This window comes from Tetrao urogallus (assembly GCF_951394365.1).
Source record: "Tetrao urogallus genome assembly, chromosome: 6".
Taxonomy (NCBI): domain Eukaryota; kingdom Metazoa; phylum Chordata; class Aves; order Galliformes; family Phasianidae; genus Tetrao; species Tetrao urogallus.
Genome location: NC_136819.1, coordinates 36,205,005 through 36,220,493, shown reverse-complemented (window position 1 = coordinate 36,220,493; position 15,489 = coordinate 36,205,005). Strand labels below are relative to the sequence as shown.

Here is a 15,489-nt window from a genome sequence, read left to right as displayed (position 1 = left end):
GCAGTCATCCGGGCTAAATGCAACGCCGATCCTTACAGGGAAGACAAACAGCCCCTGCACAGGTGCAGGAAGTAGCACAGCACCTTTATGTGCCTGAGCAGGGTTGATGCTGAAGATTCCTGCTTAGATGTCAGCCCTCAGACGCCGTCCACCTGGGTGGTTCTGGGGGGTTTCTGCAATAGTTATGTACGCTTACTGTGCAAGTGCTGGAGCTTGCGGTGGGCTCTGTGCAAACATCTCTAAGCCGGCTGTCACTTACGACATCACAATTAGACTAACGCCCCTGTTTTAATTATGTATGGAAATGCCTTAAAGATAGTGAAAACGGTGAAATAAACAAAACCCGAGTACACTGGTAACGCGATGTACGGACGTTTTCAAAGAACTGGCGGAAAAATAAAGGGGGTAACGTAACGGGGCCCAGCTCGGGGCATATCTGACGCGCAGACGACCTTGCCTGCAGAACACGCACACCCTTGTGCCGCCGTGTGCGTCGGCAGCCGGCTCTCCCTGGCTTCGGGAAGGGAAAGCTACGGAGCCGCGCGGCCGAGGCTGTCTGTTCAGCGCAGCGCTGCCGGGGCAGGAACCCCCGGGGCCGGGGGGCGAGCGGCGAGGACCGCCTTCCTCCCCTCGCCCGGCAGATCGCAGGCTGATAATTCAAAAATGGAGGATGAGCCCTCTCAGCCATTAATTAATAATGTAGCTCTCTGTCTTCCTGTGTGACACACGCTGGAAGGCACCGAGCGGCCAATAAAGATGTAGGGGAGAGAAGTGGAAAGCTCCTCCCAGCAGCTCTTCCTGATTGAGGGCTCGAAGAAGTAGATCAAAAACTTCCCAGGAGCTGGGGGGCAGAGGAGAAGCGGGGCAGAGCCGCGGGCCGCGTCGCGTAACGCCCGAGCAGCGGCTCCAGGTAGGAGGCGGGCGGCGGAGGGCCAGGGCCGGGCAGCCCCCCGCGCCGTGCCGCACCCGGAGCCAGGGCCGCGCCGTCCCGTGGAGGCAGGCGGCGGCCGGGGAGCGGCCGGGGCGGAAAGGGCTGCGGAGCGCGCCGGGGCGGCGGGGCGGCAGGAAGCGGGCGGATCGGCCGCCGCCGCGCTCGCCCCGCCGGGAGTGGAAGTTGTGTCCGGCCGCGACGCGCGGCTCGGAGGCGGGGAAGGGGTGACCCGGGGCCGGGGGGGGGCCGGCGGAGACAAAGCCGGCGGCGGCGGCGGACGGGGTGTCCCCACGCCGAGCACGTTGTGTGGCGCGGACGGGGGGGGCGCCGCGCCCGCCCGCCGCTCGGCGTCATGGCCCCATTGTGAAGCGGCGGGAGGAGGCGGGGGAGGAAGGATCCGCCGCCGCTCCCCGCGCAGTCCCAGGCAGGCAGCGGCGTGTCAGGCACACAAAAGGCCGCCGCCGGATCTTGCCGTGCCGCCGCTCTCTGCCGTTCCTTCTCCGGCGCCCGTGGGGGAGGGACGCGCCGGGCCCGCGCTCACCGCCTCCCTCCTTCTCCTTTCTCTCCGGGTCCCGGCGCAGCGAGGAGAGAACGGAACGGGGCGATGCCGCTGCTGCACCGAAAGCCCTTCGTGAGGGAGAAGCCCCCCGCCGACCTGCGGCCGGACGAGCGCGTGTTCTACTGCAGGGTCACCAATGAGATCTTCAGGGACTACGAGTAAGCCGTTTCCCCCCCCTTCACCCCCCCCTTTCCCCGCGGCCGGGAGCGGTTACCCCCAACGGCTGACACCTGGGCGGGGAGGAGGAGGGAGGGGATTCCCCGGCAGCGCCGCGGGGCGCCCGGCGGGGAGGGGTCGCGGCTGGCGCCGAGCCCGTGCCCCGCCGCGGGGTGGGGGGGAGAGGGCGGATCTCCCGGCCCGGCCGGGGGAATCCCTTCCCCGCTCGGCGGGGGGATCCCGCAGCCCCGTCTTTCCGCGGGGAGAGAATGGCAGGCGGGGAGGGGGCGGCCGGCTGCAGCCCGGCTCCTTCCGTGGGGAAGTGAAAGTTGCGCGCGTGGGAGGCGGCGCTGAGCCCCGGGCCGCTGCTCCCTCCCCCCATCTCGCCGCGTGTCGGTGCTGCGCTAGGCCGGGACGCGGCAACAACAAACGGCCGCCGCGCGCGCGCCGGGCCCGGGATCCGGCGGCTGCTCCGCGCGCGGAGCGTGGCACGCGCCCGCCGCACTGTTGCTGCGTGTGTGTGTGTGTGTGTGTGTGTGTGTGTGTGTGTACGTGTGTGTGCGTATGAGCGCGCCGAGCCTCCGGGCCGGCGCAGGGCCGCGTAGAGCTTCTTGTTCCCGGCACCCTCTCCCGGGCCGGTGTCAGAGCCGCCGCGCCGCCCATAGCCGCGCTCGCCCCGCCCTCCGCCGGCTGCCGGCCCGCCGCCTGACCCGGGTGGACGCGGCCCGGCCCCGGGAGCCCGCAGCGCTGCACCTGCTTCCGGGCGGGGCGAAGGAACGGGGGCACGGAGCGGTGGTGGAGCGCTCGTCCGGCGGGGACTCTTGTCCCCCGCTCCTTCTGGTTACGGTCCTCTCGCTGCCCCCCCAACCCTCCCTCCCCGTTCGTTCTCTTTTTCTTTTCTATCGATGCGATGACCGGCGGCAGTCGAGGAGCTGTCGTTAGCGCAGGAGGGGTCGTCCCTAAGTTGGTGTCAGCGCTGTCAAAACAATGGGCGGAAAAGTGCTCAGCGCCTCTGGACGCGGGGCTCCGTGTACCGGAGCCGCTCGACTCCGTCCCACCTGCGTGGCGGCCCCAGCGCCGAGCTCTCCCTTTTTTGTCTGCACAACAGACGCGCAGACTAATGAGATTAAATCAGAAATGCTTCTCGTTTGCAGCATACGAAATTAGAGCACACCTAGATCTTTTTCATGCTTAGACTTGTTTTTCTTACTCAAATGCACCTCGCCGAGTACAGCCGGGCCGGGGCCAGGCTGGGTAACCGCCTGGCGCTTGCGGGGATGGCTGCGCGGCTGCGGCGGCCCCGTGTGTCCGAAACTGCCCTTCTGGTTACCTGCATGGCCGTCACGTAATCGGGTGGCTCCCGTGCGTTTGTTGGCACTGCTCTTTAATACGTTTCTGGTGTATTTATAGTTTAGAGTAAATTTTAGCATGAAAGGTATCTTTCAGCTTTGGCACAGTGTGGTGAATGTTTAACGCGGAACCAATTCCTATATTTAACCTACGTATGAATGAAGGGATAAATTTAAACTTGTTCACACAGGCTATCCCTAGCGGTGCCAGTGTGTGGCTTGACCAGAGGTCGGGGCTGGGATATGGTGTTTGGGGAAGTACTTCTGCCTTTCCTGCAGAAATCTTTGCTTTTTTTTTTTTTTTTTTTTTTTTTTTTAATAATTATTTTTCTGCATTGGATAAAATGGATGCTTTGCAGCAACAAGCAGAGTACTTTTTACATGGTATGTTGTTGTATTGTGGCTGGGTGTGTTCAGACGAAGGTGAGTTGGTGGTGATATGATCCAGGGAACATCGGCAAGCTCTGTAGGCGCCCACCCTCTCTTGGACCACAGATCTCGCTACAAAGCAGTGCCTCAGGTGGCTGCTGTGAAATGAGAATATTGCCCTCTTGCCAAACAGCAGCAGTTAGGGTAATGGCAATATGCAGGGACCACTTCTTGAAAATGGTGCTAGTCGTTTCATGAAAGAAAGCTGTTGCCTGAATTAATCTTCCCTGAATCTACTTTTGTTATAATAACTTGAATTTTCTGAAGGGAGAGTGTAAAAGAAAAAGAATCTGACTATCTCACATAGGCTGCATTGATAAATGGGGTAACCTGAATTTACCTCATGTATATGAGCACTTCAGTTACCTACTACGAACTGATAATTGTTTCTTTCTTTTTTTTTTTTTTTTTTTGAACAAATTTAGGGCATTGAAGAGTTATTTCTATGCTCGCAACAGCACCAGTAGAGATGAGTACAAATCATACGTAGCATTATTCTTTCCTGTGTAAGAAATCCTTATGCTAATGCAAGCAGAATTTGGCAAGACTGCTGTTCTGTAAAGTGACCTTCCTGTTAAGAATCCATTTCCTTTTTCATGAGAAATACCATCACACAATTTTGCAATCCTTTAGAAGAAGGTGCAGTGAGATGGTGATGTTCAGTTGTATTTATCAAGAGCAGCAGGCGTAGGGAGCTGATGTTCTTAATGCTTCCTTCTAGTCCCTGCCATGGGGTCGGTATGGGGGAGAATCAGCCAAAGAGTCTCAGGAGTGGTGGTAGGAAAAACAAGTTAGGAGTGTGTGGGGGTGCACAGTGAGATGCTGTTGCTGGTCTTGGCACTTTGTGAACAGCTAATTGAGATGTGCAGTGAGAACTACTGGCAGAGTATGGCAAGTCTTGCTTGTGAAGACAGTCTGAAAGGTAGGAACTCTTTATTTTTTTCTTTTCTTTGTTTGAAGAGGCAGTTGACCTTAAGAGAAAATTCAATGGAGCTGAGAAAAACGGAATAGTACAGAGACCAATGGTAGGAATGTGGTGAGTGAAGGGAGTTCTGCATCGGTAGGAATGTGGTGAGTGAAGGGAGTTCTGCATCTTTAGAACTTACTGAAAAAAGCTTTAATAGGTTGGCCTGTGGGACACCAGGTGAAAGTCAAAAGGAGGTCTGTGTAAAAGGCTTCTTAGAGTATACCTAGCTTAATTAGATGGGTTTTTCTGTTTTGTTGAAGAAAAAGTCCTCAATTTGAAATAGATTAATGTGTGATTAATCTGTCAATGTTGGGGAATAGATGTCTCTTTAGTTGTTTCGATTTTTTTTTTTTTTTTTTTTTTTTTTTTTGTACACTACGCAGTACGTACTATTGACCACTTGTGGAAACAGGTTGAGTACATAAGCACTTCTGTGATGCTGGATGGGAGAGTTTGTCTGTGAATATGCTGGTAACATGGACTACATAGATTATATGTTAGATGTGGATAAGGGCTTCAGTATTAGAAATAATCTTGTTCACAGATCAGCCATGCCATATAATTTTTCTGCTCTTTCCTCTCTCTTAAATCTCCCTTAGCATAAGTTTCTCCTGTTCTACATTCTCTGTTGTATAATTCTTCTGTTTAAAAAACAAAAAACAAAAAAAAAAAACCACAAAACTTGTTCTCTTCTGACTTGTTTTTAATATATGTTAAAAATGAATGAAAATTGTTTGAAACAAGCATGTGCTTGAAGTACTAAAAATACTGCAGAGCTTAGACTCAATAATGACAACTCTTGGTTAGCTAAGGCAAGAGCCATCTCTTACTGCTGTGCTTGATTGTTTTTTTTATTTTAATATCCATTGCAAGCGCAGTCAGCACAGAAACTCCAAGTAGTTTACTTCCAGAATTATTTCTTTCCACTAATTAATAAACTGCCTTCTGTCCAGTACTCACAAAGCAGTGTGGAACTACCAAATACCAAATGGTTTGCTGCTTAGCTTACCTTGCATGGAGGACTGATTCTGTCACGTTAGTGCAAACAGGTGTCCATCTGAGAGTCAGTGTGAATTACTGTACCCACAGCTGGGTTCTCCTGGTGCAGCACCTTGATCTGATCAGGAAGCACCTGGGTGAGCTCAGTGTGTTGCCATCTGTGGGCTTCCTCCTAAACCCTGCCAAGGGTTGTGCGGGCCCTGAAACAGCGCAAAAGTCCCGAAATTGTAATACCCCTGATAAGGGTGTATTTAAGACTATGAGCAGCAGAGGCACTTGCTGTGTGTGTTGAAATTGAATGTCAAATATGGCTGAGTGCCCTGCTGCTTTTTGCGGGCAGAGGAAGTACAGCACTGCTTGGTACCAATTGCTTGCTTGGTGGCTGTTGTGTATGATCTCTGTGAATCCTCTCATGTTGGCTGGAGTGTAGTGCAGAGGCGGGGAGAGCAGTGCCACCAATAAAACCTGCTGTTGTGATTGTTCTCTCTTCTCTCAAACTGAGATGGTGAGATCATTAAAACATTGCAATAAAACTGTGTTAACAGACTAAGCCACAGATGGTATTGATGTGTGATGTGTAATGACTGGCTACCAACAAATAATGCCTTCAAAACTAAAACCCATTTATTTGGTGTGGTTTTTTTTTTCTCCTTTGTAACTTTTTGGGGCAAAAATCCATACAAAACAGAAGAGGAAATGAGCTACAGTGAAGCTAGGTACACAGAGCGCTGTATGTGAATGAAAAAAGGTTTTCCTCCAATATGTCTCAATTCAAGTAATCTTAGAATTTTGCACTTGTAATAATCATGAGTTTAAAAAAAAAAAAGTTTCCCCCCAGAAGTTCAATACTGCAGCTTTAAATAGCTGGAGCACCTAGTGTCCCCACACAGGGAACAGCAGCAGCCCTTCAAGGGATACTGCCTGCTTCAGCTTCTGCTCTTTCTTTGGTCATTATTGGAACATATATTCTGATCTGTTTCTAAATAACTCTTGGTAATTATCAAGAACCTCTTTGTTAAGTGAGGCAGAAGTGTATGTAGAGAGAGATGATGGAGACTTTGGGGGTTGGACTCGATGATCTCTGGAGGTCCCTTCCAACCCCTACAATTCTGTGATTCTGTGTAAACGTTTATCCAATGCAGTCAGTAAGGCTAATTAAAATTGCTGTGTTTCTCACACAGAAGTAGTGAAATGTAGGGAGGAACAGACCTAGATGAATGATGTGTTGTGTATTCCATCACCCCTTTCTTTTTTTTTTTTAAAAAAAAAAAAAAAATCAATTTAAAGATACCTATTAAGTCTAAACTGATCTTAAAAAAGTCTTACTGTTTAGAGCTTTAGCAATAATGGTTCATATTTTGCTCATACCCAGTTGGATTCAATATGGTTGATTGAAGAAAAGGAATATTCTTTCTGTTCCATACACAGTATGGCCAACAGCCATCTGTTCTTCATATAGTGGAGAATAATTTATCTCGTCTCTCTGTCTTTCTTTGTTCTCCATTTTTTGTTTAGAGGAAGCAAAAACCAAATTGTCAGTTATTTCAGGCCTTAGATTGTATGTTATCAAATATACTAAGCAGGCAGAAGAAATGTTTTTAAAAAAAAAAAAAGTATAATTTGTGTTATATGAATAACATCCCACATCTTTTCCTCTTCTCTTCTAATTCTCCTGTTGTCACAGCTGATATTCTTCCTCAAGCATCCTTCTCTCGCTCAGAGGAATCCTCTGCTCTTACAGAAAGGATTATCTGAGCCAGGACCCTCCATTGTCCTTAATCTGGAGTTTCCATTTCATTTTCAATGTGTTATTGTTGCATCTGTCCAGCTGCAGTGAATATCATCATCAGTGTGGCTGATGCATGTTTGTCAGTGTGAGTTAGTGGGGAGCCTGCAACAAAGAACTTCAAGCGAGAGCTGTGCAGTTCTGTAACCCTGTTATGAGAATGATCTGAACAGTCCTATCACTTAAAAAAAACAGCAGCACTACACCCTGTAATTTTTCTTAAAGGAATGAACTTCAGTGTGGCTATCTCAAGTGCTGTGGAATGCTCTGAAAGTGTTGTGTGTGTGCTTTGAAATAGCTCTGTTAAGCTAACACAAGGAAACAAACAGATTTTTTTCATGTTGTATGTTGCACTCTTATAAATACTGATCTGTAAAGAGTTGTAAAAGAAGGCAAATCAAAATAATCATCAGAACTGGAACGCACTGAGAAAATGCTCTGCTGTCATACCACTGATGCACATGGTATTCTAACAGGGTTTTGTGAATAGCTCTGCCAGCTATGTGATCTCAAAAGTGTTTTAACAAATCACTTTTTTTTTTTTTTTTTTTTTTTTTTTGATACCTGTCAAAAATTGAAAAGCTCTTCTTTCAGAAAATGAAAGCTTTTGTTTCTTGGTCCCAGTGTAATAACCAGTAAGTAAGCAATAATAGCACTGCGTTTTTGGCATCAGTTGGAAGTACAGGGAAGGAAGAGAATCAGTATTTGCTAATGGAACAGGAGGGGAGAAGGATCTGTGAAAAAATAGTGTGGTGGTTTCTCTAAGAGCAGTGCAAACAGTGAAGGAATAAAAACTATTTAGAGAAGTACTAGACATTATGTTGTTGTTTTTTTTTTTTTACCTCTCACATGTTTTCATATGTGAGCTAGGGCACTCCAAATCTGAAACATACTCAAGTTTCAGCATGTTTCTGTGATCTTAAGGTTGCTCTCTCTGCACAGTTTTAGACCCTCCTCCTGCTAGTTTTTGTGGAAATACAGGAAATGCAATGAGAACATGACACGCTAAACCCACTGTGATTATTCTTGTGCATAAGGCCGCTTACATGTGAAATTTGCTTGTAAATAATAAATAAATAAAATGTCATCTGTAGTGAGAGGAAATCTTGTTTTTACAATAACAATCTATGAAGCCAAGGCTTAAGAAGTGATAAATAAACCTTGATGGTGTTTGCAACCGGCATAGATGTAGAACTGTTTTTTAAATTGAGACTTACAACAGAAGATGCTGCTTTATAAACAGGGATCAAATTGAAACTGTTGGAAGATAACAATTTTCTTTTTCTCTTTCTGACTTCCTTTCTTTTCAGTGATTTTTTTGAGCGCACAATTCTGTGTAACAGCCTTGTATGGAGCTGTGCAGTCACAGGTAAACCAGGACTCACATATCAGGAAGCACTGGAATCGGAGAAGAAAGCCAGGCACAATCTTCAAAGTTTTCCAGAGGCGCTCATCATTCCAGTTCTCTACTTGGCCACCCTTACCCATCGCTCACGACTTCATGAGATCTGTGATGAAATCTTCGCATATGTCAAGGATCGGTATTTTGTTGGTGAAACAGTGGAAATGATTAGAAGTAATGGTGAAAGGTAAGTCTATTTAAAATAACACGTTTCTTTTTTAGTCTGTGGGCTTTTTCTTTGTGTGCTTCTTTTAAGCCAAAAATCAGAATAATAAATTCTGTCAAACTCACCGGAAGTCAGATGATGCTTAAACTAGCAACACTGTTACTGCTTCTAATTATGTTGGAGTAGAATTGCGTTTCTGGGCTTAGTATCTCATTCTTTAGCTTAGAAACAGCTCTCGAGGCAGGACAGTTCTCTCCGGTCTTGATGCAGAAGACTTTCAGTTCCAGTGATGGGTTTGCAGAAAAGTTGTAGTCCCTTGGCACACCTGTGTGAGGAAGGTAGTGTGCTTGTAGAATGAGATCCAATTAGAAACTAGGAGAAACCGTGAGTTAAAAATGGTGTGAAATTGTTGAAGAAATCATACAGGACACAGTCAATTGAATGATATTTTGTATACTGAAGTAAAGAAAGCTTAAAGAATCAATTAGAACTGGATTTTCATTTTCCAAGTAGTCACTAAAATTGTAATTGTATTCTGAGGTAATGAATTGTGAAATACCTGTAATAGGTGATTATCTGTGATTTGCTTTTCTGTTCTGTCAGGAGAAAGGTGCAAGTTTACACTGCAGAACAGATGAGGCGCACCCTATGGGCTTCATAACATTGTGTATGTTGGGTGGTAGGAATAGAGTGGTTCAATATAGTCATCAGATAACCCATGCAGAATAAAAGCATATTTTCTTAGCATCTCATCCAGACCTTGTTAAAAGGGAATATCTGTTCATGTGCTGCAGTAGATAACTTGCAAGGAACCTTTTGTGGATGTGTATTTTATGTGGACCTGTGCTTAATAAAAAGTAGGGAAGTCATGGAAAGCTTTTGTTCTTTTCAACCAGCGAAGTCTCAGTCTGCAAAGTCTGCACAAGAATGTTGGTAGAGCTGCTGTTCTGTGTATGGAAAATATATATCCAAAGCTTGTTTCTGTTTTTCCCATCTGGTCTAGTGAGTAGACCTACATCATCTTTAGTGTCAAAGTAATCTTGCTTAGGGAATAAATTTTTACTCTATATTCTCTTTTTTTTTTTTCTTTTTTTTTTTTTTTTTCCCCTTTCTAATCAGGAACCCGAATATTATGAATTGTAACTGTGATTTACCTGTTCATTTTCATTTGCCGAATGAAATGTGTTTGTTTTCAATCTTTGAACATACTGTCAGTTTCCAAATTATTATCTCAACAAATGCTTTAGAAAATCAACTTCCTTTTTTTCCCCCAGGAGCAGCTTTCCCATCTTTCTGTTGCTTTTCTAAACTCTTCACTAAAATATTTATGTGTATCTTAGCTTTTCAAAGCTGAAATGAAAAATAGTCTTGTATGAAGAAATGAGAAAGATTTGTATGTATGACATCTTTTGAAATTCAGAATCCATTTCAGTTTCATTTGTACAACATCATAAACCCATTTTTAAGTTTTCCCAAAGGAAATGGTTTCTGCTTACCTTGTGGGCTGAATTCTGCTCAGGTAAAGGTGTGATATGTTTCTATCTCATAAAGATAGCTTGCTTTTTTTTTTTTTTTTTTTTAACTAGCCTTTGATTCAGTCTTGCATCTTTCCATAATTTTGAATAAGCAGTATATTCAATAATTTATATTTATGTTCCAGTTTCACAAGAAAATTTATTAATAATACCTAAGCTAAATTTCTTAAGCCTTTGGGGTGGGTTAGACAATCATTCAAAATTTCTTTCCATCTTTACCTAAACTGCTAAAGAATTTATATTTTAAGCTGCTTGAGTATAGTTTGTTAAAATGAAGCATAGAGTTCTCCATAGCTAACTGTATGCCACTGATATTCTGGACAAATGTATAACAGGGAGCTGCTTCATGTCTTTATTAAGTTTAGGAAACATGCAAATTAAATGTTTCTGTAATGGCATTTTTAGGCTTAGAATAATTAAATAATATAAATCGAAGAGGTGGTTTGTAGTTATTCTGCTGTGCAATTGAGAGTTGACTTCGACTTATATTTTGAAGTACTGCATTGAGGATTATGCACACTAACTCATGTTACTTGTTAATAATATTGCTGTTCAACAAAGTGATTTGTGTGTTTGCCATATGGAGCTACGTTTTTGATGGTCTGTTTTAGCAAAAATGTTCCCTGTCAGTCTCTAGTGATGTAGGATCTCATGAGACCAACGGAATTAGGCAGATCATGAAACCTTATTTGTGTAGGGTTGCTGTAAATTGCATTAATATATGAAGCTGTCTGCACATGGAACATCAGCTGGATTGTTTTATTATCTGGGCTCCCTGCATCTTTTAATGTGAAGCCTACACTACAAAACTGGGTAAATAAAGGTTATTTAAGTAATTTAAGCGTTGATGTCATTCCTAACTTTGTGCATGCAGTTGTTTGTAGGATAGATTACTTTGATGCACTTTCCTATATTTTCAGTGAAGTAAGTGGAAGAGAATGTAAACACTAGAAAAGTTAATGTTTTGTCTTAAAGAATGTGCTTTTATCTTGAGTGTAAGAAGCATTCTGTAACACTGGTGAGGAATGGACAGGTCATCTGGAAGGGTAAGAATGGCCGTGCTTTGTCCAGAGGCTTGGCAAAAGACTTCTGAGACTGAGAATTCCTGTATTGTACCTGTGCTTTCTGGTTATTACACAATGTTGTGTCTCAGTGATTTTTCCTGGTCTTATTATGTGCCTGTTGTGCTCTTATTGTTTCTAGCAGATCATTGCACTGCTCAGTTTTGAATTTTTGGCTTCCACTTTGTTGCTGAGGTCTGGTAGGAGGAGCTCAAACAGTTTGGGAGTTATTGTCCTTCCTGTTACTTTGGTATATCTAGTGCTGTAACAGTCATTATTGGCTAGAATGAGAATTTGCAGAGAAGTCTCCAATCCTGGCTTGGTCAGGCAGTCTGTGAAAATGATGCACGCAATTTGGTAGTCTAGTAGAAGCAGCAAGGAGATAATTCTGTTTGCACTTTAACTCTTTCAGATGATATAGAGTTTAAAAATAGCTAGCCTGCCTTTGTTTATTTGTGTTCCGCTTTTCAGGCTAAACTTGGGCTGACCTTCCTCCAAAGTGGCAGCTGTGCCATGCTTTCAAAAAGGGAGGTGCTCAGATTAATACTTAAAGAACTGTAAGAGCTCTGTGTGTTTTTGTAGTGCTGCTTGCATAAAAGACGCAATCACTTTTTTTTGAAACATCATTTAGAAACTCTTATTATATAGACTAGAAACTTTAATTTCCAATAATTATAAACTTTTGTTGCTAAGGCATTGAGAACAGCTGTCAATAAATACTGTTACTTAGAATGTCAAATTACTGTTTATGGAAAGCTATTTATTGATAAAGGCATAGAAACTTTTTCTAGATTTTGTTACAGGGGAGAATGAGAGTAATATTTCATGTTATTGATCATCACTTAAGATGTTAAATAAGCAGCTAATGCTTTATCTCATACTTTATTGCAGCACTGGAATCACTATATTTGTGCTTTATAATGTGTAGTTTAGTACCTGTGTGTACTAATCTGTCTTTTCTGCAAAGAATGGCATATCTTGCAGGTTTTTGTCTTGCTGTCTTAGTCCTGTGCTGCATTATTATTATTTAAAACTTGCTGAAGTGCTTTACAAAATCTTAAAAATCTGAATTCAGTTACCTGTGGTGTTGGAAGCCTTACCTGAAACATCCATGAATGCCTGAATAGGCTGAATAACAACCAAATAAGAGCTAATACAATGTGATTAACTCAACAGCAGGACCTATGACTTTTAACTTGAGTTTAACAGTGCTGCCTTTAAAAAAAATAAATAAATAAAAGGAAACTAGCATGTATAAACAACAAGTTGTGATTTATCAGTATTCTGAGATTGGATGCTATTAAAAGAAATAACATCTGCCTTTATTTGGGTAACTGAGTGAGCAGTGTGATAATTAATTAATCTGTAAGCTTGCAGTCTGGCTTGAGCAATAAAAAGATCAGAGGTTTTATGTTGGACAACTTTACCAGCTCTTTGATTTCCTCTCCCACTCTTAATAAAGAGCTTATGAGGTGTTACCTTCCTATCCTCACTGATGTTAAGGCACTTCTGATTGTAGTCCAGTGGTTAGTATGGAGCGTAATAAAAAAAAAAAAAAAAAAAGTAGTCAGCTGGCAAAGTGAACTAGGTTTCTAAAATGTAGGGAATAAGAAAGAAGAAAGCATACAGAAATGGCAGATACAAAAAGGAAATATACTTTTCATTTAATTTGACCACTAGATGACACCACTGCGAAAGAATACTTGCCCAATATCTCTAAGCAAGCAATACCAGAATGCTTGAAGTGAATGTAGTGTTTGTAAAAATGAAACCGACTTACAGAAGCAGTAGATAGTGTTCTCTGTGAGGAAGATTGCTTCATCTGAGATACAGGTTAATATCCTTTCATCTGAGATACAGGTTAATATCCTTTCATCTGAGATACAGGTTAATATCCTTTCATCTGAGATACAGGTTAATATCCTTTCTGTGCTCTGAACGATCTAATGTTGACCACTGCCAAGCTGTATAAAATGTAGATAATCATGGAATTAAATTGTCTGGAAACAAAACTTCTTTAACTCACCAATTGTTCTGCTGATGTCCTAATGTTTTAGGACTGTTCATAGTGGATTAATCACTGCTTTAGGTCAATTAGAAACTTCTGTTTTCTTCTCTAAGTCATAACAGCAACACGTGGGAGCATGTTGCTACCATTACAATGCCTGGCTGATAATGACGTTGGGGTGGGAGAAAATATCCTTACCAGAGTTAAGATTATAGCTAGCTTTCTAACTTCGTTGTTTGACCTGCCAACCAGGTTATACTTGATAATATGTGTAACTGACTGCTGAGAACTAGGACAAGTTAATACAACTCACCAAAATGTTACCCCTTTGTTTGGGGTTTTCCTAAATTGTATTTAGGAAAATTATTTAAAACTTTCCAGTAATCCAAGATAAGTATTGTACTTGCCCAGCTATCTTCAATAGGTGTATGGTTTCCATGGAACAGACTCATAACATTCTGGAGTTTGTGTGCCTAGATTGTTTGGTTTGGAAGGTTTGGCTACTGAGATCCCCTAGCTACCCCAGGAATTACATTGTCTAAGGGTTTCCAAGTGGGGAGAAACCTTAACTCCTTCTCATTCATTTCCTGCTCTGACTCTGGCCAGTATTTGTGTCTTCTGCATGCTCTGGTTCTCTTCAGATCCTTCAGTGAGCCACCTGAAATAGCTGATAGGACAGAAACTTAGCCAGCTCTTACGTTGTGTTAGTTTTTGGCAGATAAGTGAATTCAATTTAATGGCAATTAGTAAGTCATACTGAGTGCCAAAGCTATGAAAAGCAAGCACCACTGTAGGCATGTAGCTGGAAGGAGGGAAGTAAGGGAAGATTTTTTTTTTTTTTTCCTCTTCTGGCAGTGTCAAACTGTTAAATCATCTGCATCTCTCAGAACAGCACCCCAAGGCTGCAGGTGCAATTTGCTTTTGTGCATCTTCAGCCAGCCACATCTTTACCATTCTCCTGGGAAGGTTTTCTGCTAGTTGTGCCAAACTGATCTTCAGAGTGCAGCCCAGATTATTCTTCATAGAGAATGATAGATATGGAGCTTCTAAAGCAACTGTATTGCGTATGTGTATCTTGCCTATTGTGTGTCCTCAGGCACGTAAGGTCTACTTCAGAACATCTTGACTCCAGAGGAGTTTGTGTTATATTTTTGCAATTTTATATAGCTTTGTAACGTTGTGCCTTTAAGTGTATGCTTAAACTTGAATTGTTTTGTAACAAGCTCTTACTAGCTCTGTTTGTATACAGTAAGTTCATACAGCATGGAGGTGTAAAGGTTACTGATGTTGGTTGTGTTCTTTTGCTTGTGCAGCTGTCCATCCCCACCTGAAGTTCATGGAAATCAGTAGGAAATCTCTCTTGCTGATTAGGAAGAAGAAGAAGAAGAAGAAAAAAAAAAAAAAACCAAAAACAAACAAACCAACAAAAAAAAAAAAAAAAAAAAAACCCAACGCAACCAAAACTGAGATATGTGCTGGTATTTGAAAACCAGTATTTTTTAGAATTGGTGATCCCTGCTCTTGCTTTGTGTTTAAAACTCTTGGGCTACTGTGGAGGTGGTGCTGGCTCTTCCAAAGAATTTAGTCTTAAGGGCAAAGTGCTTCTTGAAGCTTTCCCATAACATCTATTTAGCCCAGCTGAAGAGGCCTCAGATCTTGGTTTCTGGGACTAGCATAAAGGTCAGCCTTATGGACAGGCCAGAGGAGTTTCATGCTGTTGTCAGCAGTCTGTAATGCAGAAAGAGGTATGCAGAACTGTTAGAGGATGGGATGGTCATTTTCCAGCTTTTCTAGCTCTGGGCTGTCAGTTTCTGAGCTAGAGTTGTTGAGACTTCTGTAAAGACATGCGATGGTTATTCTCAGTTATTCTCAGTTTATCTGAGACTATGCTCTGAATATGTTTGGAATTCACTTAGTGTGGGAAACAAACTTTTTTGCGATATTCACTGTTATTTCAAGGAAAGCTGTTCTTGACTTAGAGAGGTGTGTGTTCTCCCAGTAATAGTATTTTTTTTTTTTTTTTTCTCTCAAATACATTGGAATTAGCATAAGACTGATCTAAAGATTGTTGTGTAGCAATAAATGAGTTAAGACTGGTTGTGTTGAAAAGTAGGCTAGAGGTCAGAGAAAGGTTTTTCTTA

At 43.3% G+C, this 15,489-nt stretch overlaps 1 protein-coding gene across 1 annotated transcript in view; it reads left to right on the top strand.

Annotated features, from left to right (window-relative positions):
- Nucleotides 1-1,535: 1,535 nt before the first annotated feature.
- Nucleotides 1,536-15,489, top strand: part of BAZ1A (bromodomain adjacent to zinc finger domain 1A) — a gene marked incomplete at both ends in the record, with an annotated part of 53,366 nt that continues 39,412 nt past the window's right edge. The window contains 2 exons of the mRNA XM_079536908.1: nt 1,536-1,648; nt 8,487-8,765. Of these exons, the coding sequence (XP_079393034.1) occupies nt 1,536-1,648; nt 8,487-8,765 (392 nt within the window). The remainder of the gene's footprint in view (nt 1,649-8,486; nt 8,766-15,489) is intronic.